At 44.4% G+C, this 27,008-nt stretch overlaps 1 protein-coding gene across 12 annotated transcripts; it reads left to right on the top strand.

Annotated features, from left to right (window-relative positions):
* On the top strand, positions 1-26,030 carry STX16 (syntaxin 16). Of its 12 annotated transcripts, none has more exons than XR_015138666.1 (9): positions 1-894; positions 15,115-15,222; positions 15,837-15,977; positions 17,075-17,240; positions 18,266-18,357; positions 18,873-19,016; positions 19,832-19,934; positions 20,386-20,466; positions 23,124-26,030. XR_015138666.1 is itself a non-coding variant. In XM_086330953.1 (9 exons), the coding sequence occupies exons 1-9, from the start codon at positions 763-765 to the stop codon at positions 23,226-23,228; spliced, it is 1,068 nt and encodes a 355-aa protein (XP_086187079.1). In that variant the 5' UTR covers positions 57-762; the 3' UTR covers positions 23,229-26,030. The 12 variants fall into 12 exon arrangements, 6 of the variants coding, with proteins under 6 accessions (XP_086187073.1, XP_086187074.1, XP_086187079.1 ...); XR_015138668.1 differs by lacking the exon at positions 19,832-19,934 and adding an exon at positions 22,670-22,819; XR_015138669.1 differs by lacking the exon at positions 19,832-19,934 and adding an exon at positions 22,670-22,797.
* Positions 26,031-27,008: the final 978 nt, after the last annotated feature.

Genomic DNA, 27,008 nt, shown 5'->3' on the forward strand with positions numbered 1-27,008 from the left:
AGAACCCGGGACCCACAGCACGGAAACGGCCCAGGGGCTGAGCAGAAGTCAGATCCCGGGATGGAGGGAGCCGAAGAAGAGGAGTGAGGAGGCAGTGAAGGCAGGCTCTGCTGCCCTCCTGGAGGCCGGCAGTCTGCTGGGGCAGTGGAGGACCAGGCCACCCATAAAGGGAAGGGGTCAGGAGGTCGGGGCCCCGGCCTTATAGGGCTCAGACCAGGCCCCAGCAGGAAGCAGCAGGCGTTCAGGGCCCAGGCCTGGCTCGGTTGTCCAAAGGGGGGCCTCAAGCAGGCCTCTCAGGCCTCTGGAGGGCAAACTGAGCCAGAGGCAAGCCTGAAAGCACGGCCCAGACGCGTGTGAGCCAAGTCAGACATAGAAGGTTCGGGCCCTAGGGGGTGTCAGAGACTGATGTGGTAGGGGGCTTACGACTCTTCCAGTCCAAAGCCGGATTGGCCAGTTAGACGCTTGTAGATCCAAGGTTGGATTGGGGAGGGGTCTCTGGGAAGTTGGCTAGCAACGCAAGGATTGGGGGGATTTGAGTGCTTAGAGATCGAAGGCAGGCCCTGGGTAGGGGGAGTCAGACAATTGGAAAGCCGAGGTGCCATCTGGGGAGGGGTCTTTGCGCTTGGAGGAAGCACAGAGCAGCACCTGCTTGGCTGCAGGCCTGCGAAGGGGACCAGGCCAGGCCAAGAGAAAGAAAGTGAATAAACCTGGACTCTTAAGTGGGCGGGGGGCCCCTGAGCTGGGGGTCACAAAGGGTGAGACATGGCCACGAGGCGTTTAACCGACGCTTTCTTGTTGTTGCGGAATAATTCCATCCAAAACCGGCAGCTGTTAGCCGAGCAAGTGAGTAGTCACACCACCTCCAGCCCTCTGCATTCACGTAGCATTGCTGCGGTGAGTCTCCAGGCGGCCTCCGACACACGCCCTGTGTGCACTGCGGCTCTGCCTGTCTGTCTGTCTGTGTCTGTCTCTCTGTTTAAAAAAGAAGATAAGACTAGCATGGAAGTGCGGGGTCTATTGGCTGGGGTCTGCGAGCTTCGATAACCCTGGCTGGGGAAGAAGCATCTAGATCCTGCTCCACCTCTGCCTTGCACGCTCTCTTCACTTCCGCATCCCTCTCCGTCCTCCCCCTTCCACCCCCCGGGTTGTCCCCGCGCGACCGGCGCCTCCAATTTACATATGTTTTAGCACTGAGATTTGGAGGCTTTTTTTCCTGAAGCCTTTTTGTTCCGTTTTGTTTTAAGCGCCCCCCTCCTTCCCCCGTCCGCCCCCGCAGACAGCCTCACTTTGGTTCTGATGGTCGGTTTGCAGGCTGGCAGATCCAAATCCTTGCAAATGAACGATGCCCTCCTCCCTAGAGAGGAAGGAGTTGGGTTTTTTTTTTGGGGGGGGGGGGGTGTTGTTCGTTTTTTTTAAATGGCCTCGCAGCCCTCTGTGCCCGTGTTCTCTGTGAATAATTGCTTTGCTGTTTTTCATGGGGGTTCTTGTTTGTGAGGCTGTAAGGTGCTTGCTTCTTCGTTTTCTATTTCCCAGACAGGAAATTAAGCTTTTTCTTCCATAGGAACTTTTTAAAACGAACGTGATGTGTATGTGAAAATTAACCCCGCAAATAGCCCACGGTTTTGATTTAATTAACCTGAACCTTTCTTTAGCCCAGCTGTAGAATCTCTTACAGGGAGGGCCTGGAAGGATGACTGTTGTTTTCCTGTTTGTTTATGATAAAGGGCTACTTTCCCCGTCCAAACCTCAGTCTCCTGCTCTGTTGAACAAGGAAGTGGGTGCAGATAGTCTAAACAAAGGGTGATGATGAGCTCTGGGTAGCCTAAATTGAAAAGTTATGATACTAATTTGTAATGGGGGGCTCCTGCCTGTAGACAGGTTGGGTTTGAATAGAAGCAGCATTGGGGGGAGAGTAAAATCACTCTAAGACCGGATTCTTGGGGGTTATGCTTGACATAAGCAGTTTTGGGGCTCTCACACTTACTTCACCTGTTACGGATTATATTCCTTTTAAATTTTTTATGACTTGATCTAAATGCTTCACACAAAAAAATGGCTGTCTTGATTATTGACAGAGCACCTACAAAGACAGTTTTTCCTTTTTGTTAATCACAAAAGGAAAATGTATTTGTCCATCTTGCTTATGTAGAAAAGCTATTGTAAACTGTGAACAGCTTTAGGAATAAAATCACGGTAAACTCAAATCAAAAAGCATAGAAAACAGGGACCAACTGAGTGTGTGTAGGTTTTCAGTTACTTGAGAATTTGAAGATTTTTTACATTTGTAAACTGAAAAAAAAAGGTATTATACTAAGTGCAAAATTGAAAACAGGCTAATTCCAGCGCTAATTTTGAAAAGAATGTTCTGGAATAAACTAAGAAATAGAGAGTAGAAATTCAGTGGGGAAAAAAAAAATCCTCAGTGGAACCTTAGTTTTGCTAAGATGTAAAAATTGCATGTTCCTCAAATGGCTTGATTTTATGCTACCTTGTAGAAAGGGAAAAAAAACAACTAAAACTCATGTTAATATTTCTAAAATATTAGTTTTTAACTGATTTTAAAACGTTTGCTTTAAAATTTTTAATCATATAACGTTCAAAATACACTACACCATAGGATAACGTGAGGCTTTTTTGTTATCATTATTAACCATTTGGTCAGACAGTTTAAAAACCTAATGTCCGAGCCGGCAGCTTTTTAAAAGTGCATCTCTAAGTAAAACCTATTTTTTAAATGGATTTCTTAGGCAATTTTAAATATATATATAAACTAAGTCATATAATTTAAAATATATAGCTCATGTGTACAAGTTGGAAGAATAGATATGTCAGAAAATGTACAGGTATATTTAGCTAACTCAGACATTTTCTTGAAAATAGATTTCTAAGTCAAACTAAAAATACGTACCTAATTCAGAACACTAAAAAATATTTTCTACATAATATACCATTGAAAATTTTACATATATTGGTTTGACTATTTAAAATTTTTCTCAGATGCTTATAAGAATCAGATCTTTTAAAATATCCTTATAAAAAAATCCTTGTAGTCAATTCATATTATCTGAAAATAGGTTTTGCAATTAAACAAACATGTTTTGCCTAATTTAGAATTAAATAAGTCACATGTATATATATTTTTATCGTGTGCATTAAAAACACATGGCATGTCATAGATTTCTGAAGTGTTTAGGGGTAAATTATTATATTTTCAGCTTGCTTGCAATTGATTCTACAGAAACTATTTCTGCATTTACACACAGAAACAAATATGGCAAGACAGCATGACTACATAGAGGGTACAATATTTTCAGCTTTTCTGCAAGCTGAAAAAATGTTGTAAACATTTTGGGGAAAAAGCCGTGTCTAACAATTTTTAAAAACTTTATTAAATATTTTTAACTGCATATCTAGCTCATACAAATTTAAAAACCTCGTTTCTGGGTTGTAAATTTTCAAAATCTTGTAGCAAATCAAACAAAATTAATGCTGTCAAATTTGACTGGGTTTTAGGTGATATTAAGAAATTAATTAAAATTCAATAAATTTGTTAGACTTATTAGTGAGATCTACTGAAACGTTTACTATTGAAATGTCCAAATATCACTTACTTTATATTTAATCATAACCCCCCCACACACACAAAGGAAACAAATAAGGCAGAGTGTTCCTTACTAATTGCTAAGTCTACTGATGAGTATTTCAGGGGAGGCTGTTCCATTTTACATACTTTTCTGGGTGTTTGAAAAAGCATAAATAAAAACTTAAAAAATAAATACCTGTCGTGTTGAAAACACAAGTAAGACAATTAAAATACAATTTGCATATATTTACTAAAACTCAGGTAATTAAAAAAGAAGTAACAAAGCTCTAGTGTCTAACTTAATTTAAAAAATCATAAACTGAAATTTCTATTTTCTAGTTAGAAGAAAAGGCTGTAGAAGTTGATATTGGGGTGGGCAAGTTATCTCACAATTAGAAATATATCACAATTTTTTTTAAGCCTGAATTTTCACCTCATTTTGGGTGAAAGCTGTGGAAATTGTAAAGTGGTGTTTGTGCATGAATGTACATACGACACACCTCAAAACAAAGCTCACGTAAAACTATATTCTTCAGAAAATTTAAACAGGCTTTTTTTTTTTTTTTTTACATCCCTGTTGGAGGAAAAAACTAGAAGTTGGTGGTTGAGGGTGGTGTGGTTCATTGTGTGCACCTATAAATGCACACTAAAACAGGTTTTTGCATCCTTCAGGCAAATATGTCACAGCTAAGCAGAATTGAAGGAGGATATGCAGTGACAAAACAAAGTCCCAAGGGCCAGGGGGGACCTAAAGGTCATTTGACCCAACATCCCCTCTGTGATAACCCCTTTGCCTGCTTGCCTTGACCGCATTCTTGATGGGGATAGGAAATTCCAGCAGGCGTCACCCCCACCTCAATTACTACCAAAAAGCGCTTGCCTCCGTGAACCCCATCTGTCAGTGTCTTGCATCCTGTGATCCCTGGCCCTGGCCCCGGCCCCTAGGGTCTGACACAGGAAGCCCTTTCCTCCTCCTGCAAGACAGATAACCTTGCAGCTTGCTTGTGCCCCGGACCTTTCTCTAGCTCAGCAGTCCTGGCTCAGGCAGGGAGGTTAAGTTTCTTGCCTATGCATGAAGTCTAGTTTTCTGGTTTTTTCCTGTGGGCATTTTAAAGTTCAGCGCCCAGAACTGAACAAAATTCTACTTAATTGTGGTCTCCATTGTGTTGATATTAGTAAAACTAATTGTGAAAGGCCAGGGGTTTGATTTTTTTTTTTTTTTTTTTTTTTAGACTCTCAGCAAAATGCAGCTGTTGCCATTTCCCATTCATTCTGCTTTGGCCTCAGTTTCAGATGCCCCGTCACGGTTGTGCCTCAGGGCAGCATGAAATACAGGGAAGAGCACTGGACTCCAAACCTGGGAATTTAGGGCCAAGTCACACTCTGGCTGACTCAGAATGTAGGTCTCTGGGCAAGCTTTTAATCTCTTCTGACATCTTTTGCCTGATTTGTAAATTGAGGGTTTGAGTTAGGGGAGATTTCTAGTAAGTAGTCCTGTGGATTGAGCAGGGCTTTCTCAAATTCTCTTTTAATGCATTGTTTCTCCTAACCAAGCCTTGCAGTCTTAGCTTTATTTTGAAAAGGAGGAAATCATAGTCAACAGCATTGCCCTGTCCACCAGCCAGATGTTACCGCAAAAATCCTCAAAAGTAGCTCCAGTACTGTGGAGAAGTAGCTTTGACATTCCATCTGCCAAGTGCAGGTTTTAAGGCAACACCTCATTCAAAAAGTTACAGGCAGCTTAGCTTTAGGAAGCTAAGAATTTATAGTGTTAAATAGTCACTCAAAAAAAAAGAAAAATGTGTAAAGTCTTAAACGAATGACAGGTAGATGCTAGGTTGCTGTTCTGATCTGATGAGGTGTTATGTGGCCTGTGTGATTCCCTTTCATCCCTGGAAACAGATCTTAGGAGGGGACTTGAGCTGCTTTGCCTAATCTATTCTCTGCTTTAAAATAATACACAATCTATAAATGGAAGCTGAAGTTAATTGGTCTTAGATTAGTTTGAAAGTAGCACATTATTTTTAATAAAATACATGGTGTGTTTTAGGGGGGGAAGACTGAAGGTTAAATATGTTTATAAGAAATCTGAAGTCCTTCTTCAGTCTTGACAGTGATACTAGCCCAAGATTTATTGAGCACTCACCGGCTTGGGGCTTGTCCTTCTGCACGTGTAGCCTCACTTAGTCCTCATAGAGCTCCATCACACAGGTGCTGCTGTTTTTTTCTCTGGATACAGATCCGGAAACTGAGGTTTCAAGGTGTTAGGAAACTTGCTCAGTGGTGCCCACCGGGCGAGCCAGGGAGCTGGGATAGGAACGCAGGCAGGCCTGGCTCTGAGCCCCTGCTACCTAGTGGGCCACAGGAGTGCTGGCAGCTTTTCCTGGACATGTGCTGCAGGTCCCGGAGAAAGGAGGAACCCATTTAAAAGAATATATATACACACATATATACATATATATATTTTTTTACTATAACATCTTTATCTCACTTCACAATCACGCCAGTCCATTTTAACCTCCACATTGAAGATTCTAAGTTTTAGTCCATGCCGAGTCTGTTGGAAAATTAGTCCCCTGTCTTTAGAATCCAAGTATGAAATCATTGTATATTTCTCTTTAGATCTATTTGCTTTTCTGCTTCTAAAGATTCCATTTGAGCAGAGAGGCTTACTTGAGAATAAGGGTACTTTGTTGGATGAAAGTGAAGCAAACTTTTATTTTGGCAGTAACGGAAATAAAGTAAATATCACTATAGCATAGACCTGTATTTCCAACTCATTTTGCTCAACTTTTCCAGACTTCCTGAGTAAACACAGATGGGTTTCCACTTATTTTTCAGTTTTCTGTAGAAAGTTCTTTAGACCTTAAATTCCACATGCTACTTGGAGTTTTCAGTATTTGCTTGATTGCACGCCGTTGGCAGGTCAGAAGCCTCGACTCAGACATTATGAAGATTTAGAAGGTGATGATGCGTAGCATCGTGTTTTTCTTTGGCTCTGTTTCGGTTTTTCCTGATGGTAATTCTAAATGTTTTCATTCAGGTCTTGACAAAGTTTCCTGGTGAATTGGTGGCAGGGGGAGTTTCAAAACCTGCTAAGTTTAAGTAGCAAAGTCGGAGGGATTGATGTGCTTCAAAAAGATGATCTCCTGAATCTAGTTCCTGATGTGGTACTCGTTGCCTGTCACTAGTAACTCCCTGAAGTGCTGGTAAAAGTAGAGAGGCTGGAATGTGGGGTAGAAAGAGGCCTGAACACCTGGGTCTGTCTGAATCTCAGCCCTGTGCCTTTGGGGAAATGAATTTATATATTCTAAAACTTGATTTTCTTATTTGTAAAAGAAAAAAAGAAAAATATACCCAAGATTCTGATTTCACCTCTTGTCAACTAATAATTGCAGAGACTGAGAGATCGGGCTGTGTGCTTCATTAATAATCCAAGAGGCCAGGCTCCTGTGCAGCAGAGATCTTAACCAGGGTCTGCAGTAATATTTTATCCAAAGATTAGACGCCAAGGAACCCCTGCAAAATGGGTAGATATGCAGGTTGAGATACCGAATTAGAGGTTTTGCCCTGTGTCTTGTATTATTAATAAAAACACCTCAGTGCTTTCGTGCTGAAACATTAGCTTTTTTTTAAAAAAGGAGGTTTTTCTTTTATTAAAGTAAAAGGTAATTAAATCAGATTTCCATTTGACACTGTCTCCTCTATTAGCATCTTATAGTACTGCTGTCATGGCAGGGTATACACAGAAATACAGTTCTTGCTCTCATGGCAAATTGTAGAAGGAATGAAGGGGCCTTTCAGCTTTCTATAATGTCAGCTAATTGAATTTTTACACGGAGGAATGTTGTGTGGTTACACTGTTATTACTGTCACTGTTTAATAGTGTTTTGGCCCTGATAGACCAGTTTCATTTGCACTATTAATTTTTAAATAAGGAAGTTATGTTTTTTTATTTTCTAAATTTACTGCTCAGGATAAAAAAAATATCAACACAGTTGATTATTGAAATTCACCACTAAGTATTTCAGTGATCAATACTGTTAAAAAAAAAAAAGGACCTATTTGTTCACATTATCTATCATTAGTAAAGATCTGTTTAGAAAATAGAGTTCCACGTTGATTGTAAAAAGATCCTTTCCTTTTAAATTGAAACTTAATCTTCTGCCTGCCGATGCTTCTTCCTTTCTGCTCCTCTTAAAAAAAAAAAACTCCCCTTTTTGTTTTTACTTTTTTTAATAATAGCCTTATAATAACAGTGTGTCTCCTAGACTTATTATAATACATGCCAAGCACATGGGGAGAGTTTTCCTTTTCTTGTACCACCTGTGTCTCTCTCCGGGGACAAGTGGTTCTCGGCTTGCTTATTGCCACGGAGGAAGCCGTGTCTGCGGGATTTAATTTGCAGAGCCCTTACATATGTGGTCACTCAAATATCATCTGAATACGGCCATAGACAATTCTTGTGGGCTGTTCACGTTCTGATTTTGCTGTATTTGCAGTGCTGATTTACGTGCTAAAATTTACTTTTATTTGACACAGTGAAATTATGTTTTAGCTTTGCTCTCTTATCTTCCTAAGGGAAATTTAGAATATTGTATATGCTATTTGACATTTGTGAAATAGAAATACCATTATATTTTATTGCATTTAAAACAAGTATGTTTTGTTTCTATTGTATTTTAATTTTTACAGCTGTTTATTGTTTGATTCCTACCTCTTTTACCAGAACAAGCACAGTAAATAAAAGTAAAAAACACAGTAAATTAAATATTGATACAGCTTTTTTTTTTAAAGCAAGAATTAGAAGGGGGAGATTTTTTAAAAGCTTTGATTAGTAGATCTGTATTTTTAGTCAACTTAAGAGTTGCTTGAAATCTCAGTGTTTTCTCAACTGACCATCCCTTATCTATCTGTCTGTCTGTCCCCATTCTTTGTTGTTTTTTGTTTTTTTTTTTCCCCCCGCTGTCCCTAACTGGATGGGCTGATGGCAACAACATATCTCTTCAGGAGCTGGATGAGGTATTGTGTTTTCAATATTTTTGAATGTCAGTATATACAATTAATGCCTGTTTCTCTGAAATCTTTGGTTATATGTAAAATGCTAACAGAGTTTACACATATTTTAGCATTTGTCATGATTACTTCTCCTTGTTGTGTTTTACAATTTAATCTTTAGGATTCATTTACTGTGTTTTCATACCAGGTGAATTGACGATGTAGAGAAGGGCTTGGTAACAGTATCTGCTACTCTTGGGAAAGTGTCTCAACTCTGGAGGCAGTAAAGGTTGAACGCGTTCTCCCACTTAAAATCAGCCAGATTGTTTTCAGATGATGCACGAAGCTCCCTTGGCTCCCCAGGCTGTGCAGGGGGGTCGTGGGGGCGGGCTGGTGGTGGTGCAGGAGGACGTGATGTCTGGCAGAAGCCCTCAGGAAGCCGGCCCCAGAGCCACCAGACCTGTTGAGCTGTCTGCTGAGGTGTCACTGGTATGGAGCGAGTGACCCTTGGGTCGTGCTGACTGACTAATGGTTACGTGGCCCCCTTCCTAGCAGCACGATTTTGGCCTTTTCATTACTTATTAGCAATTCTCCCGGAAGATGGAGAGGGTACGTGTTCACAGCACTTTATTCCAGTCATGCTAATAAAGCGTGGAGGAAAAAAGAGATTGAACTGTGATGGTTGGCTTTGTGTTTTCTATTAACTGTTTCAGCCAGGAAGGGGTTGGAAATACTTTTCCTCAGGATATACATTTTTAAAAGGGCCCTTTTAAAATTGGGGGTGGGAGGGTGTCCTTGGCTTTTGTTTTAATTTGGAAGTAGGAACTGTGAGGTGGGGTTAGACCCACTCACTGTCTTTGAAACCAGTGGGTCCCTTACTTGTTGGTAATAACGCAGATGGGAGACAGCCTGAAGACCCTTCCTGGGGAGCTGGTTGCATGAAGTGTGCAGCCTCGCTTGCTCCCTGTGCTGCGCCTGTGAGAGGCTCCAGCCTGTCTCAGGCCTGCGGGGCAGTGAGCTCCCAGATGCAGGGCCATGTGGGAAGAAGCCTGATGTATAATGATGGATACTGCAATTCCCACTCTTTTTAAAAAAAATTATTTATGTTTTATTTATTTTTTAAGAACAATAACTCACATTCAGGCTTGTGAGTACTTGGGAGATTTTTGAGAAGAGACACAAGAAGCTGTTGACAATGGATAACTTCCAGGAAGTCTGGGGTGGAAGGGAAACTGCCAACCCTTTTCTTAGGTCGGGCAGATAGTTTTAAACCATGCGCGTCTATTGCTTGAGTCATTAAGAACCAATTAGTATTGAAAACCAAACCCATCCATCTAGGAATGGGTGCTGCCCTTACTGAATGGTTTGGAAACGTGGAACCTGTGGCCCCCAAAAAGAAGTGTGCCCTGGTTGGGATGGTGGGGGGGCGGTGCTGGGAAACAGTCACAGTGGCCTAAGTTTGAACACTTCTCCCACTCGGCTCATCAGGGTCATCTTTCCTGAGGGCTCCGCCGTCTGAACCTATTTCCAGGCTCTCCTACTTCCTCTTCAGGCAGTAAGTTCCAGACACTGGCTCCCCCCGCCCCACCCCAAGTTCTCTCTGCCACATTCTGGAGCAGAGACCCAGAGTGAGAGCCACCTTTCCGGCCACATGCCCCGAGGCCCAGCCTGTCCATTCTGGGGCCTCATGGCCCCTCAGCCCGCCACCCGTTCACTTCCCCTTCTTGTCCTTTGTCCAGAATCAGCACATCCGTTATGAAGTGAGTTGTACATGACATGTCTTGTATTTACTTCATTAATTCATTGCATTTAGTGTTGACTCACGCACTTAATTATGAGTGTGTGTTTATTACGACTGCGTGCCCGGTGCTGAGCAAGAAGCGGGGCCGTGTTGTGAACAGCGTCCAGAGTCCCAACTTTGCCAGGGTGCAGTCGGGCTTCCAGTTGCCCCCGACGTGGGTCAGATGGAGGCCATCCCTGTGTCGGTGAGGCCCAAGCACGCTGTCCTGACTGTGTCATGGTGGCCACATGGGTTTGTCATTTCTCCTTCTCAAATCACCTTGAAAATCAGCTGCACCCTGGGGATACCAGGCTCTGCTCTTCTCCAGAAACAAGTAAGGAGTGCCCTGGGAGAACACCACCCCATCACTCTCCTGGCCTTGATCTCGTCTACTCCCCACCTATGACAGAGTCATCTCCCAAATTGTTGGCTTTTTAAGTTCATAGAAGGAATGATTTTTAAAATTACAAGATGTAAGCATCAGGTTCCCAAACCACATAGCCTGGGAAGGGCAGGGTGAAGTGGCTGGAGCGTGGGGCCAGCCAGCATGGGCTGCTCCCTGGTCCCCCTGCTGGGGGCAGCATTGAGAAGGGAAGTCTCAGCCCCTTGGTATCGGTGTTTGAGGAACAGGGCGCCGTCTTCTCTGCAGGTCTGTCTTGGGCTGAAAGTGGGGGTTCAGTCCATAACCTATGGTGCGTGCAGTTGTTGCTTCCTACTTTTTTTTTTTTTTTAAGTTTGTTTATGAGAGTTGAGGGGAAAAGGAAGGTTAGTGAACCTAGCAACATTTTGTCTGGATGGTGTGGTTGTCAGAATTTTTAATTCTGTATTTTTTGCACACATAAAGAAATAACTATCTTGAACATTTATTGTTTCATAATCAGAAAAGGTAAACACTATTTTAAAACGATCACAGATCAGAGAGAAAAAACTGGTGCTGATAGCCCCCAACTCTTTTATATAACATGCTTCTTCACTCCCTCCAAGGAAGGAGGTTTCTTCAGCCTTAAATGTCTGTTAGCCATCTGAGCACAGTGAGTTGACTGCACCACGTACATGCCCACCTTGTCTCAGGTGGAAACCAGGGCCGCCAGGCGGTGTTTGCCAACTTCCCATCTGGACTTGCCGCAAACGATCCAGAATTGTCAGTATTGGTTCTTATTACCAGTGCATTATGACTGACCTTAGTTTATTTTTTTTTAGATGAGTGTGCATGTGTGTGTGGATATATTTGACTTTCCTAATCTCTCCAGAGGCTTTGCATATCCTTAATCTTATGGAACACTAAATCAGACTTCTCATAAAGGTCGGGTTTTATAAGAGGAGGAAGGCTGTATAGTTGGAACAGCAAGATTTATAAGGCTGCGTCGTGTGTGTGTGTGTGTGTTTTCTGTCCATAGATCAAGCGCTTGTCCGTGCTATCTGGTCTTCTTTAAAGGGACAGTTGTCGATGTCTGAAGTGGACCGAGGGCATAGATAACTTTGATGAACTCAACAAGAAGCCAGTGGGCGTGCCATTGTGAGCAACCGTTGGGATCTTCCTGCACTGATGCGCTTGAGCTGGGTGACTCTGGGGTGGGGTCACGCACCCTATAGTTCTTAGAGGACAGAGTTACAAATAAGAATTCTTAAATTCTTAATTCTCAGGAGTACAATTTTATTTATATATTATTTTCTTATTTAAAAACATGGAAAGTTTTGTTTGTTTTTTTTTTAACTTGAGAAGCATAAGTTCGTTAAGCAAAACTTTACTGCCCATCATCGTCTCTTCGCTGGGGAGACATGGAATGGAAGAGCAGCAAGTAGAGTGAGTGAAAAACCTGACAGCTTTTTAAGGCCTGAGTTGACTTGAATGGCAGCTTGGAAACGAACATATTTTGGATCTTAAAAATGAGAAAACGTTGAAATGAGAAGTGAGGTTTCTGAAGTTGAAAGGGTGATTGTTTTGCATTTAAAATGTATTTTTTTAATGTTCATATTTGTTCCCAGTTTTAATTGACGGTTATCTTCCGTTAGATTTTCCCTTCCTAAAACAGTCTATTTTTTTTAAAAAATGGTACATACTGTGATAGGTATTACAAGCTGATTCCGATCAAATAAATGACACGTTTCTTGTAAGGCTGCCTGTCTTAATCATGATAGACTCTTGCTATAGATGGTATCATAAAGGGGACAAATTATTCCCTGTTTAAAGTTTTTAGTCTTAGAGAATCAGCTATTCTGTCTCATTGGCACAATCCTGATACAGCCTGTGGAAAGCTGGGGCTGGCTAGCTGGGGAGTCATCTCTCCCCTTGGTCCCCAGCAAGCTTCCTTGGGACTCCTGAAGACGGTGTGTGTGCGCACTCTTTTACGTGCATTTTTTGGGGGCACAGGTCTACTATGTAAAACCAAGTACTGCTTAAAAAAGAGTTGAATCCACTTCAACTGATTTCATATGTGATTTATAAAAATTTCTCACTTGTTTTTGAGAAATTGATACTAGTTACTACTGTGCAGATAAACTTAGGTAAACCCTCTGTATCTTTTTTGGTTTAGTGTATTTTGGTTAACAGTCACAACAGTACAGAATTGTGAGTTTAGAATCTCTTAATAAAACAAATGACTACCATCATTTTATTGAGATATGGTTCAATAGTAACAGGCAGTGTGTTAGATGATCCACTGGCGCAGTGGAAACTCAATGACCCGCAGGTGTCGCTTTGTGGGAACAGCTGGAGGTTTAAGTTCTGCTCCAGGTAGGCAGCAGCTCTGTGTCCAGTGCCTGCTGTCCAGCCAGCAGGTGCTGGGTGCTGGTCTATGGTTGGTCCCTTTTGGTTTGGTCATTGTGCCCACTCCAAGACTGCACAGCTCTTGGTGGCTTTGGGGGCAGTTTTGAGGAGCACACAGCTGTGTGTGGGGTGAGGGGCTGTGTCTGCAGACTCGAGAGAGGCCAGTTTGTCCAGCCTCTGTGCTCAGCTGAGCCTATCCTGTCGTCCCTGGTGCTGCTGCTGGGAAATGGATCCGAGGACTGTGTCTTGTGTTGTTGTTGTTTGAAGGTGAGGGCTTGTTATCCTGATAACATTTTCTTAGCAAATTGCGGTTGTATTTCATGGGCCTGCCAAAGTGATTGGCAGCTGGTGGGGTGATTGGGGCTTCCGGAGTCAGCCAACCCAGGTTTTAATCTGTCACATAATAGCTTTGTGACCTTGGGCAAGCTAGTTAACTTTTCTGGGTTTCAATTTCCTCATTTATAGATTGGAATAATAGCCCCTAGCTCACCTAGCTTGTGCGAGGGTTAAAATAATAAAAGGAAGGTAAAATTCCTATTAGTGAACTCTTAAAAACAAACAAGGTGGCTGTGGTTGAGAATTACACAGCACAGACGCAGAGCCCCGATAGCGCAGGTGGGGTGACGCACCATTTGTTCAGGACCTGAAATGACACTGGCCCTGCAGGGTCCACGCCACTGCGGAAGGCGCTGGGCCTGATCACGATTCATATGCCCAGGGAGCACTGCTGGGGCGGCTGGTCCCTTCAGCGTGGTCATTGCGTCAGACGCCCCCCCGAGCCAGTGGGGGCAGCGCCTCCCCCGCTGTGACAGAGCCGGACGCAAGACTCCAGTGTGCTTTTAGGAATTTTGCTGTAATCTCCCTGTTCCGGGTTTAGGGCTGTTGCTTGAAGAATTCTTTTAATGTAGGCTTTTCCTTGTGTGATTTTTTTTTTTTTTACCCCCTTTTATCCTTATCTGAGGATGTTAAAAATTTTGCCTTGTTCCTTTATTGTTAGAAAAAAAAAAAAAATTTGCCGAATGAGTGAAAAAATAAATTTAGATAAATGCAGGGAGTGGTGAAGAAAAGCAGTATACATTCTCTACCCAGTTCTGCAGTGCGATTTAGAAAATGTACAAAGTCCTACCTGTAGCAGACTTCTATATGCTGTTTTCCATTATTTCCTGATCATCATTTGCATCTTTTGAAACTGGCGTTTATAAATTCTGAACTCTGGAGGGGTACCTCAAGATCCTTTCAGCTGTTCACTGCCTCCAGGCAAGAGAACAGTTTAACCACACCAAACCTGTGATTTCTCTCCCATTCTTACAAGCTTTCCAAGGCAGTGTATTACATAGGTAAAATAAACAAGTACTACGGAGATCGTTTGAAAATAAGGGAAAATGTTGCCTGTGGACATTTAACCAAAGAAAGGGAGTGACAGTGTAAGATTGCCTTGAGATTTTAGGGATTGCTTTTGCCAAATGGTAGATAATTTGCGGACTGTTTTAGGCAGCTCTTTGACACATTTTAAACCTGATTAATGATCTTGTGACTAAGATAACTGGATCAGCCCTATTTACGAAATAAGCTAAGTGTCTGTAAGTAAACCTTGAAATGTTTGCGTTGGTTCCATTTATAGCCTAGAATATTTTCTTTTTTAATGTGTCTGATCAAATGAATTGCTGAGTTTCATGCCACCCCATCATAGTACAATACTAAGGTTTTTCTTTTAAGGATCTCTTGTTGACTTTTTCATTACATTTTCATAGCCAGATCAAGTCAAATTCATATTCACAAGTATGTCCAAGGAAATTAAGAAGTGGTACGTGGAAAGATAGGAAAACAGTTCCATATCCTAGCAGTATCAAAAGCAAGTTTGTAATCCAGGCAAGTGCATTTGCTCCTCTATTTCTGTCTTAGTGAGCGACATTTAAAAGGGAGTAAGAGTGTGCTTGTCTGGACTGAATTTGAATAATTTTTTAATGTCCCTTTATTTCTTTGTAGCTCGCTGATGATCGCATGGCTCTGGTGTCAGGCATCAGCTTGGACCCAGAAGCCGCAATTGGTGTGACAAAGCGGTCCCCTCCTAAATGGGTGGATGGAGTGGATGAAGTAAGTGGAATGTTCGTTTCACACTCTCTTATTTATTGAGGTAATTATGACATTAATATGTTTTAAGGTATCTGCCATAAAGATTGATTTGGCTGCAACTTGAATGCATGTCCTTGTAAGTGTGTTGGCTTTAGAATTATTCAGGTCACACATCACAAGAAAGGTGTGTATGTCTGTGGGCATGCTTGTGATTTTGGTTTTAGTAGTAACTGGTGGCTCAGTGGTAAAGAATCCGCCTGCCAATGCAGGAGACTCGGGTTTGATCCCTGGGTTGGGAAGATTAACCCCTGGAGAAGGAAATGGATACCCACACCAGTGTTCTTTCCTGGGAGATCCCATGGACAGCGGAGCCTGGCACGCTACAGTCCATGGGTCACAAAAGAGTTGGACCTGTCTTAGTGACGAAACAACACCCGAATTACAGAAAGAAACTGAAGAACTGTATAACCAGAAAGAGTGGTATTTGAATGTCTGGTGGTTTGAATTAAAGGTTGCTCAGTCAACTATGAATTGGCTGAAGACTGAGCTCCATACTCTTGCGTGTAGCTGATTGTCTCAGAGGCAGACAGACACTTGGAGGGAGAGAGTAGAGCTCTGGGATTTCATTTGTTTAGATACAGTATGATGTTGGGCGGATTAAACAGAAGATGAAGGAGTTAGCCAGCCTTCATGACCAGCACTTAAACCGACCTACCCTGGATGACAGCAGCGAGCAGGAGCATGCCATTGAGATAACCACACAGGAGATCACCCAGGTGAGGGGGAAGGGGTCCTCAGGTGGGAACTTGGTCTCCCGGCCTCCTCACCCTCTCAAAAGCCAGCCCACAGAACAGTGCTAAATGAGGCCTAGAGTTTTGCTTCCCAGCTTGAAGTTCACAGAGGGACCCAGGAGGCCCTGAGCTCCTCCAGGTTTCAGCATCTGCACTCCTTGTCCTGCAGGAGTGGGGACTGTTTTTTGATTGTTTTTAAATACTACTGTGGATTGATCTGAAAATTAAATTCAGAGCATTATTGAGTTCAATCATTTGATTTTAAGATGTGTAACTTCTATTGTATACTAGTTTGCAAATTTTTTTCTTGTTTAAAAAAAAGGGTAGTTGTAATTGAACAGATGGGGAGCAGTTGCCCAGACTGAATCTCTTGATATCCCAGAGAAACTCAGCCTCCTGGAAGTGTCTCTTGTAAAATGTTAAACTTGAGTAATTTTAAAATAATGTGACTCAAGACTTCCCTGATGGTCCAGTGGTTAAAAATCCGCCTTGCAACACAGGGGACACAGGTTCCATCCCTGGTTGGGGGAGCTAAGATCCTACATGCCCCCTTGCCAAAAAAAACACAAAACATAAAGCAGGAACAATATTGTAATAAACTCAATAAAGACTTTTTTAAAAAGATACTTTAAAAATCTTAAAAAGCAGTGTGACTAGTGTATAAATAAGCAGTTACATTTTTCATTTGTTTACACCTCCTGGGTTGCTGCTGCACAGAGATGGGGCATGATGCGTGGGGAAGCCCTGGGGTGTTAAGAGCATCTGGGTCCTGGCTTTTAGCAATTAACAGTAATATGATTCTCCTTTAACTTCTCAGACCCCAGTGTTGTCGTCTGTAAAATGGAAACGATAATAGTAGTACCTGCCTCTTAGTTAGGGTGGCTGTCGGGACTAAATGAGAAGGCTGTGAGGAGCAGTGCGCACGCATGTGCACACTCAGCATCTGTTCAGGTCTGGTTCAGCTGCGATTTCCTGGCCATCCTCAGCGCCAGCCTGTGCGGCCAGAGCCCCTGTGTGTCTCACTCCGGCGTGCAGGCACCTTGGGGCCCCCGGCCCACTGTGAGCGCCCCCTGTCCTCCCAGCTCTTCCATAGGTGTCAGCGTGCGGTGCAGGCGCTGCCCAGCCGGGCCCGCCGGGCCTGCTCGGAGCAGGAGGAGCGGCTCCTCCGAAACGTGGTGGCCTCGCTGGCCCAGGCCCTGCAGGAGCTGTCCACCAGCTTCCGGCACGCACAGTCCAGCTACCTCCGACGTGAGTGTCCACCCGCGCCAGGCTCTCCAGTGACGAGTGTCCCAGCGCTTAGGTCACAGGACAACTCTGTGTTTTGTGTCTTCTTCTGCTGGTTCTCCGTTTTGTCCTTTGCTTTTCATGGTTAGCCTTTGCATATCCTCTTACTTTGCGGGGTAGAAAGTAGCTCTTTCTGCCCCCAGTGGTAGCCACATCCAGGTTGAGGCCACCCCATGGGGCATTGACAGTCCTCTAAAACAACAAAAGAGAAACTCTTTTGTCAAGTTTAAAGTATTTGAAAATCAATCTAGCATATTATAAAAGCATGTAGTTTTCTAGGTGTTAGGCTTGCAGGAGCTGCTGATAAATGGGTAAAAATAGTTGTAATCATGTTGAAGCTTTATATTTGCCTATCTGTCTAAACACCTTACCTGGGAATAGTTAAAGCAGACACATTCTCTCCCAGCCTCCCTTCCTTCCCAAATAGTGCAAAGTCAGGTTTCAGCTACATCCTCATTCAGAGCACCCATAAACTGGCTTTTTCTGTATTGCCATTGTGATCAATGATATCCCCATAGGCTCCCCCAAAAGCTAGTTCTCCCTCCTGACAACTGGCATATTTGTGTTTGTGCTTTCATTTTACTACTTCTAAAATTTGATTAGGGCCACTTGGAATTCTTAGCAGATATACTTTTAGAGAGAAATACTTAATGTTTTAAATGTTTTTAGCAGCAGCTAAGTGTTTCTGCTCCACTGAGAGCGTCTCAGATGATGGTGTTGCAGTGTCACTCACCTGGCACCCAGTGAACTGTTCACACTCGCAGTGTGGTCTCTGTCCTAAGTAACCCCAAATGCTTGCCTGCTGTTGCATGGTTGTGGTCCTTTACTGTCCCCCATCTCTGCTGGAGGTGAGCAGGGCTTCTTCTAAAGTGGCCAAGAATGTCTCCATTTTGACTGTTGAGTTTTACTCTAGATGCCCCCTTTTAATGGTGGAACAGTAACCAGAACGGTTTCCGTATTCAAGTAAAGTGAATTCCTATCCACGACAGGCATGAAGAATCGAGAGGAAAGATCCCAGCATTTTTTTGCTACATCAGTACCGCTGATGGACGATGGCGAGGATAATACTCTGTATGACCGGGTACGTGTCGGGGCCACAGACCCGCCTGCTGCTCATGTGCACTCTGCTCTGTTTCCTTCTCTTTGCGGACCTTTAGCTTCCCTGAGACACAGCTGGATTGGCACTGTGTGGCGTGCACATCCATCAAGTGCTTTGCAGCTGGCGGGAGAACAGTCGTGGGGGCCATACTGTTTCTTCTTTTCTAAAGACTGCACGGAGACCTTGTCAGGTGCCTTCCAGAATCTTCTGGAAAGCAGTCTGCACACCCCACTCCCAGGAAGAACCCTGAGACACGCAGGCTTCTCCCTGGTGCTTTTGCCGCTTGGCTCTGGGGCAGCTGCCGACAGGGGTTCTCTGTGTCCCCGCTTTGGCCGGTGGTGCTTTAGAGCCCGCTGATTCAGGGAGATCTTTCTTGTTAGGAAAAATAAGTGCTTGTGTGTGGTGTGCTCTATAGAAATAGTTTCAAATTTTATTTTCTTTAAGTTATATCTAAAATCGTACTTCATGTGCACATTTCGTCCTTTTTGTTTGGCTAGGGCTTTACAGACGAGCAGCTAGTGCTGGTGGAGCAGAACACGCTGCTGGTGGAGGAACGGGAGAGGGAGATTCGCCAGATCGTGCAGTCCATCTCTGACCTGAACGAGATATTTAGGGACCTGGGAGCCATGATCGTAGAACAGGTGTGTGCATTTACCTGCCTCGTCAGTGGGCTCTCTTGCCCTGATACCTCATTCTTCCCCAGGCTTTTCGATTCTGCACTTCTGTCAGGAAAGCAGTTGTAACCCATTCCTTCTGTGTATATACAGTGTGTGTGCTCAGTCATGTCCGACTCTTTGTGACCCCATGGACTCTAGCCTGCCACGCTCCTGTGTCCATGGGACTCTCCCAGGCAAGAATACTGGAGTGGGTTGCCGTTTCCTACTCCAGGGAATTTTCACGACTCACTATGTATGTGTGTATGTATATACGCGTACAAATTCTATGCAGACTGCTGTCATGCCCCATAAAAATACTAATAAACTATTTTTTAGATGAGAAACAGGTGTCAGTGACAGTGCTCACGTCCTCTGCCTCCATCCCAGGGCTGCTCCCAGGAGCACCCCGTGCCGGGAGCCTGGCTGGCTCTGCCCACGCTCAGCGGTGATTGTGACGATGGATAAGTTTTCCCATCTAATTTTGGCAGGTTATTGTGTAAAGGCAACTGGAACCACTAGCCCTCAAGTAGAATTAGATTGTTTGTTCACTGTTAAAATCTGATTAGGGTGTTTTATTATCTTGCCAGTGGGGATTTGGGTCCTGATCCCCCGAAACCAGCTGCAGACTAGAGCAGACAAGGCTGTAGAAGATCTAGTTAGGTTAATTACTCCCGTGGCTCTCATGGAACTGTTCGTGCTGTCGTCTCCCAACGCAGCACACTTCTGTTCAGAGCCCCATCCTTCCGTGGAGCCTGGTGTTCTCTTCTTCCTGTTTGAACCCAGCAATTAAAAAATTACAGGCAAAACTCTCCTGGAGGCGAACGTGTGATTTTACATGGTGTGTTGGAGCTAGCCGTGTTTGCTCTGACCCATGGAGGCGTGTGGAGATTCTCAGACATGATAGTAAGTTTCCAGACCTCATTCTAATCAGGCCTGGCTTAACTGGCCTTCTCTGCTTCCTTGAACCTGTGAGTTTAAGCCACAGATGGGCACAGAAGCAAGCCCTTCACCACTCAGAGCCTGTTTCCACTGAACCATGTATTTCTTAAAGCCCCATTAAGCCTGAATATGGAGTATCCTGTAGTAGCTAAACCCAAAAAAGAAACCTCAATTTGTCAGTATTTTCTTCTCATGAGCTAGGCTTTCCTGCAGCTAATGGCGGCACTCTGCCACTGAGCACCTCACTCTGCTTGGTGATGGACTCCAGAGCTGACAGGATGTCCCTTTACCCCACAGTCAAGTAGAACAGATAATCCCGTGGATGACAATGCCTGCAATCTGCATCTCTCATTTCTGAAGCTCCATTTTCCCAGTTGCGCTTGTTGATTGTCTGTGACTGTCATTTATCACCCAGGGTACCGTCCTCGATAGAATCGACTATAATGTTGAGCAGTCCTGTATCAAAACTGAAGACGGCTTGAAACAGCTCCACAAGGTAATGGCATATCTTTCAGTAGCTGAGAATTTGAAGAATTGTTTTCCCGTATCAAGAATTCATACGAGGCTTGTCTTCTGTCTTAACTGTCCCCAGCACTTTCGTCTGTCATCAGCTCGAGATGGGGCTGTGAAAATGCAGCCTGTCGTTATTCTTCAGAGCCCACCGTGCGGGCTGTGGCCGTTTCCCTGCAATTAGTGAATCCCAGTGCACCCCACATGCAGAGTTGAAGTTGCTGAGAACCCCTTTCTGTGACAGCAAACTCTGAAAGAGTCGGGGTTTTCTTCCTTTTAGAAAATACTTTATTCCTTGGCTAGGCCCTCTTGTTTTAGGGAATCGATTGAGTGGGTGTTTGTTAAAACCCGTGTTGCGCGTTCTGTCTGCTGGTAGCTGCTGACTCAGGCCTCCCTTGTTGTGGTACTTTTCTGATGAATTGCTGCTGGGGATTCATTCTGGAGAAGATAAAAATCTAATTTTCTCTTTTAATTACCACAGTATATCTGTGTACCACCTTGAGGAGAGAGTAGTCTGTTGAAGTGAGAGTATTAGCTTTCTCATTCTTTGCTAATACTCTGATGGCTGTCTCCAGAATGTTTTTCATGATATTTGTTAAAAATAAATGGAAAACATCCTTAAAAATCTTGTAATCAACCATGAGAAGCACATATGTACACTGCTGAGTGACTCTCATATATAATTGGCTGCGTGTTTTCTTCAGAAGGAATGAAATACTTCACAGATGAAATAAATTCTGTCCATCTCCTCATGGACAGCGGTACTCCTAGCCATGTGTGATGGTCATTTTCTCGATTCACTAATGTACTTCTCTGTCATCTCTCTGAGACCAGTCGCTTCCTGTGGGAGAGGTGACCATACCTGGCCGTGGTGCCAGGTTTATGGAAGGTGAGGCCTCGCACAGGTCTGACCAGGAACCCTCAGCTTCCTCTTCTATATGCTTGTTACCACGTGCAGGGCAGGAGTGGGTGGGACGCCAGCAGACACTGAGAAAGAGGAGGTCTGCCTTGTGGACATAGGAGGCTTTTTAATTTTTTAAGCATTCGGTTCATTTGGTTGCCACATTTTATGTATTAAAAACGTGAAAGCTAACTTTAGTTTCTCACTCTGTAATATCTGGGCCTTCATATGCTGTTGAATTATGCATTGGTTTTGAAGTTTCTTAAATAAAAACTAGCAAAACATGTTTTGTAATACAACAGAGATAAAGGGGAAAAGCTTTCTCCACGAGGGTGTACATATCTAGTGGGAACTAAAAAATTTGCTTAAGGTTTGACTTTATAAATCATTTTGAGAGGTTTTAAAGTGTATCACCTGGTGTCAGCTTCAGTGGTGGTTACTGACTACAAGAGTGAGCACGTACTGTCCTCTCTTCGGCTTGGCTGGCCATTGCCTTGGCGATCAGCTCATCTGAAGCTGGCGGGGCCTTGGAGTCACTTCTTCCGAGCCAGGCTCTCCAGATGGGTGAACGTGTCCTAAGGTTTCCTCCTGTGGATGAGTGGCCTGGTGGGTGGGCGGGCTCACTTAGGACACAGAGCTGCTGGTCAGAAGGTTGGTGGGGATGCAGAAGTGGGCGTGGGAGGCTGGACCTTCTGAGCAGGTGCTGCCCTCAAGCCGTCCCCTCACTTTCACTTTCACCTTTGCCATGAGGCAGTGCCGTCCACAGAAGTGTGGGGAGTGTGCTCTCCCCATGGGCGGAGGGGGAGCCTGGTAGGCTGCAGTCATGGGGTCGCTAAGAGTTGGACATGACTGATCGACTTCACTTTCACTTTTCATTTTCATGCATTGGAGAAGGAAATGGCAACCCACTCCAGTGTTCTTGCCTAGAGAATCCCAGGGATGGTGGAGCCTGGTGGGCTGCTGTCTATGGGGTCCCACAGAGTCAGACACGACTGAAGTGACTTAGCAGCACCAGCAGCATGTGGTCAGGGACACTTCGCTACTCTCTCCTCCCCTCTCCTTTCTCTGAGTCACGTTCCTGCACGATAGGCGTGTGTCACTAGCCACACAGGATGACTCAGCTTGGGTGGGTTCTTTCTGCACCTGACCCCATGGGGCAGCTTTCCTGTTTCTGTTGGGTTGGTGGAAAAGTCTGTTTTGGTTTTCCTGTAGCATCTTATGGAAAAACCTGAATGAACTTTTTTGGCCAACTCAATACTTCCATGGATGAATTTCTTCTTGTTTGCAGACTCAGAGGAGGTAGAAGAGCTTCTCTGGGGCCCTCACTTCTCTCCCTTCTGGCTGGTGTCACTGGAGCCAGAAGTTTGACTTCTCAATGAAGGAGCTGTGCATTCCTCCAAAGAACCGTGTCTGGAAGTGAGAGGCTTCCATAGAAAGAGTGGGTCCTTGCGGTCAGTGGAGGGGGATGTAAGGAGAGGCAGGCTGTGTGGAGCTGAAGGCAGAGCCTTAGACTTCTCCCACGGCCCTCAGGTGATGGTGGATCCCCAGCAGGTGCTTCATGAAGCCTGTAGGTAGGGAACTCGGGGGTCACGGGAGTCAACTGAACTCTAGGCAGTGATTGTGATGATGGAGCCAGTGGCAGAGGTGTTGGGTGTGCAGGTATAGCCAGAAGCTAGGACCAGAAACGAGGCAGACTTGATTTTGGAGAAAATGATGACCCTTTCTCCTTCCTCTTTCTGTAGGCAGAGCAGTATCAGAAGAAGAACCGGAAGATGCTCGTGATCCTGATATTGCTCGTCATCATCATCGTCCTCACTGTTGTCCTCGTCGGCGTGAAGTCTCGCTGAGCGGCATCGGGCCAGTGTGTGTGGTGCGTGGACCCGGGCACGAGGCCCGGCGCCCGGGGGCTCTGGCGGAGGTGCGGCCCCGGCCTAGCTGGGGTGGCGGCGGTCCCATGGACTCCTCGGCCCGGTCATGCTCACACGAGGGGAAGGGGCATCTGTTTTCCTTCATTGGCAAGACGTGAAGGACCTTGGATACTGCTGCGGAATAGAGATGAGTTCTTGCTTTGGTTTTGTTTTGTTTTGTTTTTTTTCAGAAAGAAAATATCAGTTGAACGTTTACAGGCCTCGTCACGCTGTTCGATGTATCATACCTGTATATGCTCTTTTTTTTTTTTTAAGCAATCATGTTTGAGCAGCATGTTAAAAGAATTTTTGGAAAAAAATTTTTTAAACCATCTGGTTTTTAAGAAATTTGGTACCAGGAATTTATGAGTAGAGGCAAAATTGCCTCTTCATCTTTGTCTATGTATTTTCCAGTTGAAAACAAACTGAGAAGTCCTTTAAGAATTTATAATCCGTTCCCCATTAACTTAATTTAACTTTTCCATCACTGTTAATGATCAGAGTAACAAAGTGTGAAAAATAAGAAACCATCATTGATGTTAATTAACACATTTAGATGGGCCAGTTAAAACAGCTTCATAAGTTTAAATTAATTGTAAATGGAGTATTCCTCATCTCAGATTTGTGCACTGCATTTTCTCCTGTAAACCGAAAGGGGTTACTAAGCAGAACCAGCCAAATGCAAGAGTTGATGATTTGAAAGAACCTCACATTAAAAGGGCACTCAGCAGTGTCGGAAAAGTCACCAGAGCTGGCCGGTATGTCCCCGTGCCCATCCCCAACCATCCTTGCTCAATCCATTACTTATATAATAACTACATAAAGACCTGTTCAAGCCAGACACCATTTAATGGACTGTGAATTTACATGGAGGCCATTCTAAATGGGTCACCCTATTTAGGATTAGTGGGTCTCAAATTATTAACCAAACATGACTCCATTTCAAAGTAAAATATTCCCCCAGTGGTTTGATTTATTGGCCCTTCCATTGCCATTGAACATGCCCAGAAGGTAGGCATATTCCTGCTGTTTGTGAAAATCTTGGCTCAGAAAACCCCTCATTTGTGTGAGCATGAATCCGGTCTCCAAAGCAGGACTTTGTTGTTCACTTACCTATTATCAATATGGTGCTCAAACATATTCCTGGACCTGTGGAGTAATGTGGAAAGTGATGATAACTTTGAAACCTGAAGTTGTTTGTGTTTTAACGGGTCTTGAGACACCAGTATAGTTTTAATGGTCTTTGTGTCATTTTTGATGGCTTTCCATTGTTTTTACCTCTTGTAAAATGTTTTAAAAGAGCATGACCTCATTAAGTGTGCTACGTTTTATTTGGACCAGTCACATAACCTGTCTCTCTAGAATTGACTTTGAAGTTATTTCCAGAAATTTAAACTCAAACCCGGAGATTCAAGTTGTCCAAACAGGTCATGTGCTTAAAACGCAGACCACTGCCCAGCCTTCCCGTCCCAAGTGGTTCATGAAGCCGGGCAGTCCCTGGTTCCCTGTTCCTGACGTGGGCGTGGGGTGATCTAAAGGCATCCCTGGCATATCAGGAAGTAGCATGGCATTCCCTGACAGCTACTTACTAAGGAGGAAGGCCGGGAATGAGGTCCAGCCCCTCCTCAATTGCCCCTGAGATGGGGGGGCTTCCTTGGTTCCTGAGAGCAGCTGTGGGCTCTTTAGCCTCAGTGGTTTTGAGCTCAGGGAGTCAAGCTGCTCCCAGGATGGGGGCTGTCCAGATGAGGGGCTCCCCTCCTAGACAGCCTGGGATGGTGTTAAGGGTTCTTGTGGGGGAGCTTTTCCAGTGCTTAGGCTCACTGACTCTTGAAGGAACGTAATCCTTTAAGAAAGGATCACTATTTATTTGTATTTATTTTTAGTGAACAGGGTGATTAGTTGGATTTTTTATCCAATTCCTTTGGGTAAAATAATGAATCTGACTAGGAATGGCTTGAAGGATCCTGTTTGGGATCCGGACAGCTGCCCCCTCTGACTGGATCCCCGGCAGCACCAGCTGAAGCCCAGGCATCGGCTGCCATCACCGTGTCCCCAGGCCAGCAGCAGCTGGAGCACGTGTTCCAACTTGCCAGGCTCCACCAAACACTCCTGTTCTGTTGCCACCTCCTGGGGACAGATCAACAGCAGGCAGGCTGGAAGGGGAGGTTAGTGATTAGTGTCCTGGCACCCAAGGGTCCTCTCTCTCCTTGTCTCGCCTATGGCTCTGGTGGCAAAGGTGGCTCTTCCTGGCTCTGCCCTCGCTGCTGCCCATTGTGATGTGGCCTGCACGGCTCTGTTGACTGGGGCTGGAGGGGGGACCCATAGACGTTGCCTGTCAGGTCCCTGGAGCTCCTCATCTTTCCCGAGATGGGGACTGAGCACTACTGTCTCTTGTTTTATTAATTTGGGGTGGGGGGAGGTGCTGACTTGCTGGCCCTGGGCGTGAAGCCGCGTTCATCTCTAACGAATTTACCACAGTCTCTGCTAATTGAGAGAGCATTATTTATTTGTTTTGACACAAGAGCTTTCAGTGTTTTATGCTAGCTAATGGCTTCTTAAAGGTAATAAAAACCTTCCAACCTAATTGGTCAGATAAGACTTTTGTGTGTGTGTGCTTAAATAAAGCAATTAGTGAAGCGCTTCTATCCAAAACGACTTTTTTTTTTTTGTCCTTTTTAGAAAACTAATTTACTGTTACTGGAAACTTTTTGTACAATAAAGCAATCATCAGATTCAAGAACACTCTGTTATCCTAGTAGTAATTTTAATGATGGGCTGCCTGTTTTCCTCAAGTGCATCCATGTTTCAGGGGAGCCTGGCCTGCTCTGTGACTGTTGGGGACCGATGACTGTTTGTTGTGTGCTGAGGCCTTGGCCTTAGTGTTGGGGAGTCTGTCTGTCTGATAAATGCTTTCAAGGAGACCCATCAATATGCTACCCACTGTCCCATGGACAGAGGAGCCTGGTGGGCTACAGCCATGGGGTCACAAAATGTCAGACATGACTGAGTGACTAACACTTTGACTTTTGTACAAAAACGGCAGATAATTACATTTCTTAGAAAAATGTATGCTTTGTGTACCCACCAAGAAGCACTGGAGATCTTCAAGGAAACCTAGTTACATGTGCCTTGCTTAGAAGTAATTCTTACACACGGGCTCCCAGAGACTTGAACTTCTTTGAAGTCCTCCTGCCCTGCTAATCTGAAAATTTCAGGGGTAGTGTTTGCCAGTATTACTCAAAGCTAGGACTGTATTTCTTCTCAAAGGCCAGGATGGTTCTGTGTTAACTCAGTGCTAACTCTCACCCATGTGTGCCTGGTGGGAGGTGCCATCGGGGGATGGGGTGCACCAGGCATCTATCTTTGGGTACACCCCAGGGTCTGTACACACGGATGTGTGAGCTGATTGCAGGTGGTCCCCTGGGCCAGCTAGGCTTTCAGTCCTTGGAGGTTGCCCCATGCTCAGGGCAATGCAGTATCTTCAGAGCCCATTGAACAATGTGAAAGAAACAACCACCTCTTCCTGTGCGCTCACCTTGTTTCTGGACTGGAACTACAGCCCCCGGCTTGCTTGTCAGCCGCTGGCTCTGTCCGCTGTCAGTTCTGCTCTCCAAGGGCTTCCCTGGTGGCTCAAACAGTAAAGAATCTGCCTGCAATGCAGGAGACCCAGGTTCAATCCGTGGTTCAGGAAGATCCCCTGGAGAAGGGAATAACAACCCA

Source organism: Bos grunniens, chromosome 13 (assembly GCF_055505025.1).
Source record: "Bos grunniens cultivar Pamir isolate PY7600 chromosome 13, Bosgru_T2T1.0, whole genome shotgun sequence".
Classification (NCBI taxonomy): domain Eukaryota; kingdom Metazoa; phylum Chordata; class Mammalia; order Artiodactyla; family Bovidae; genus Bos; species Bos grunniens.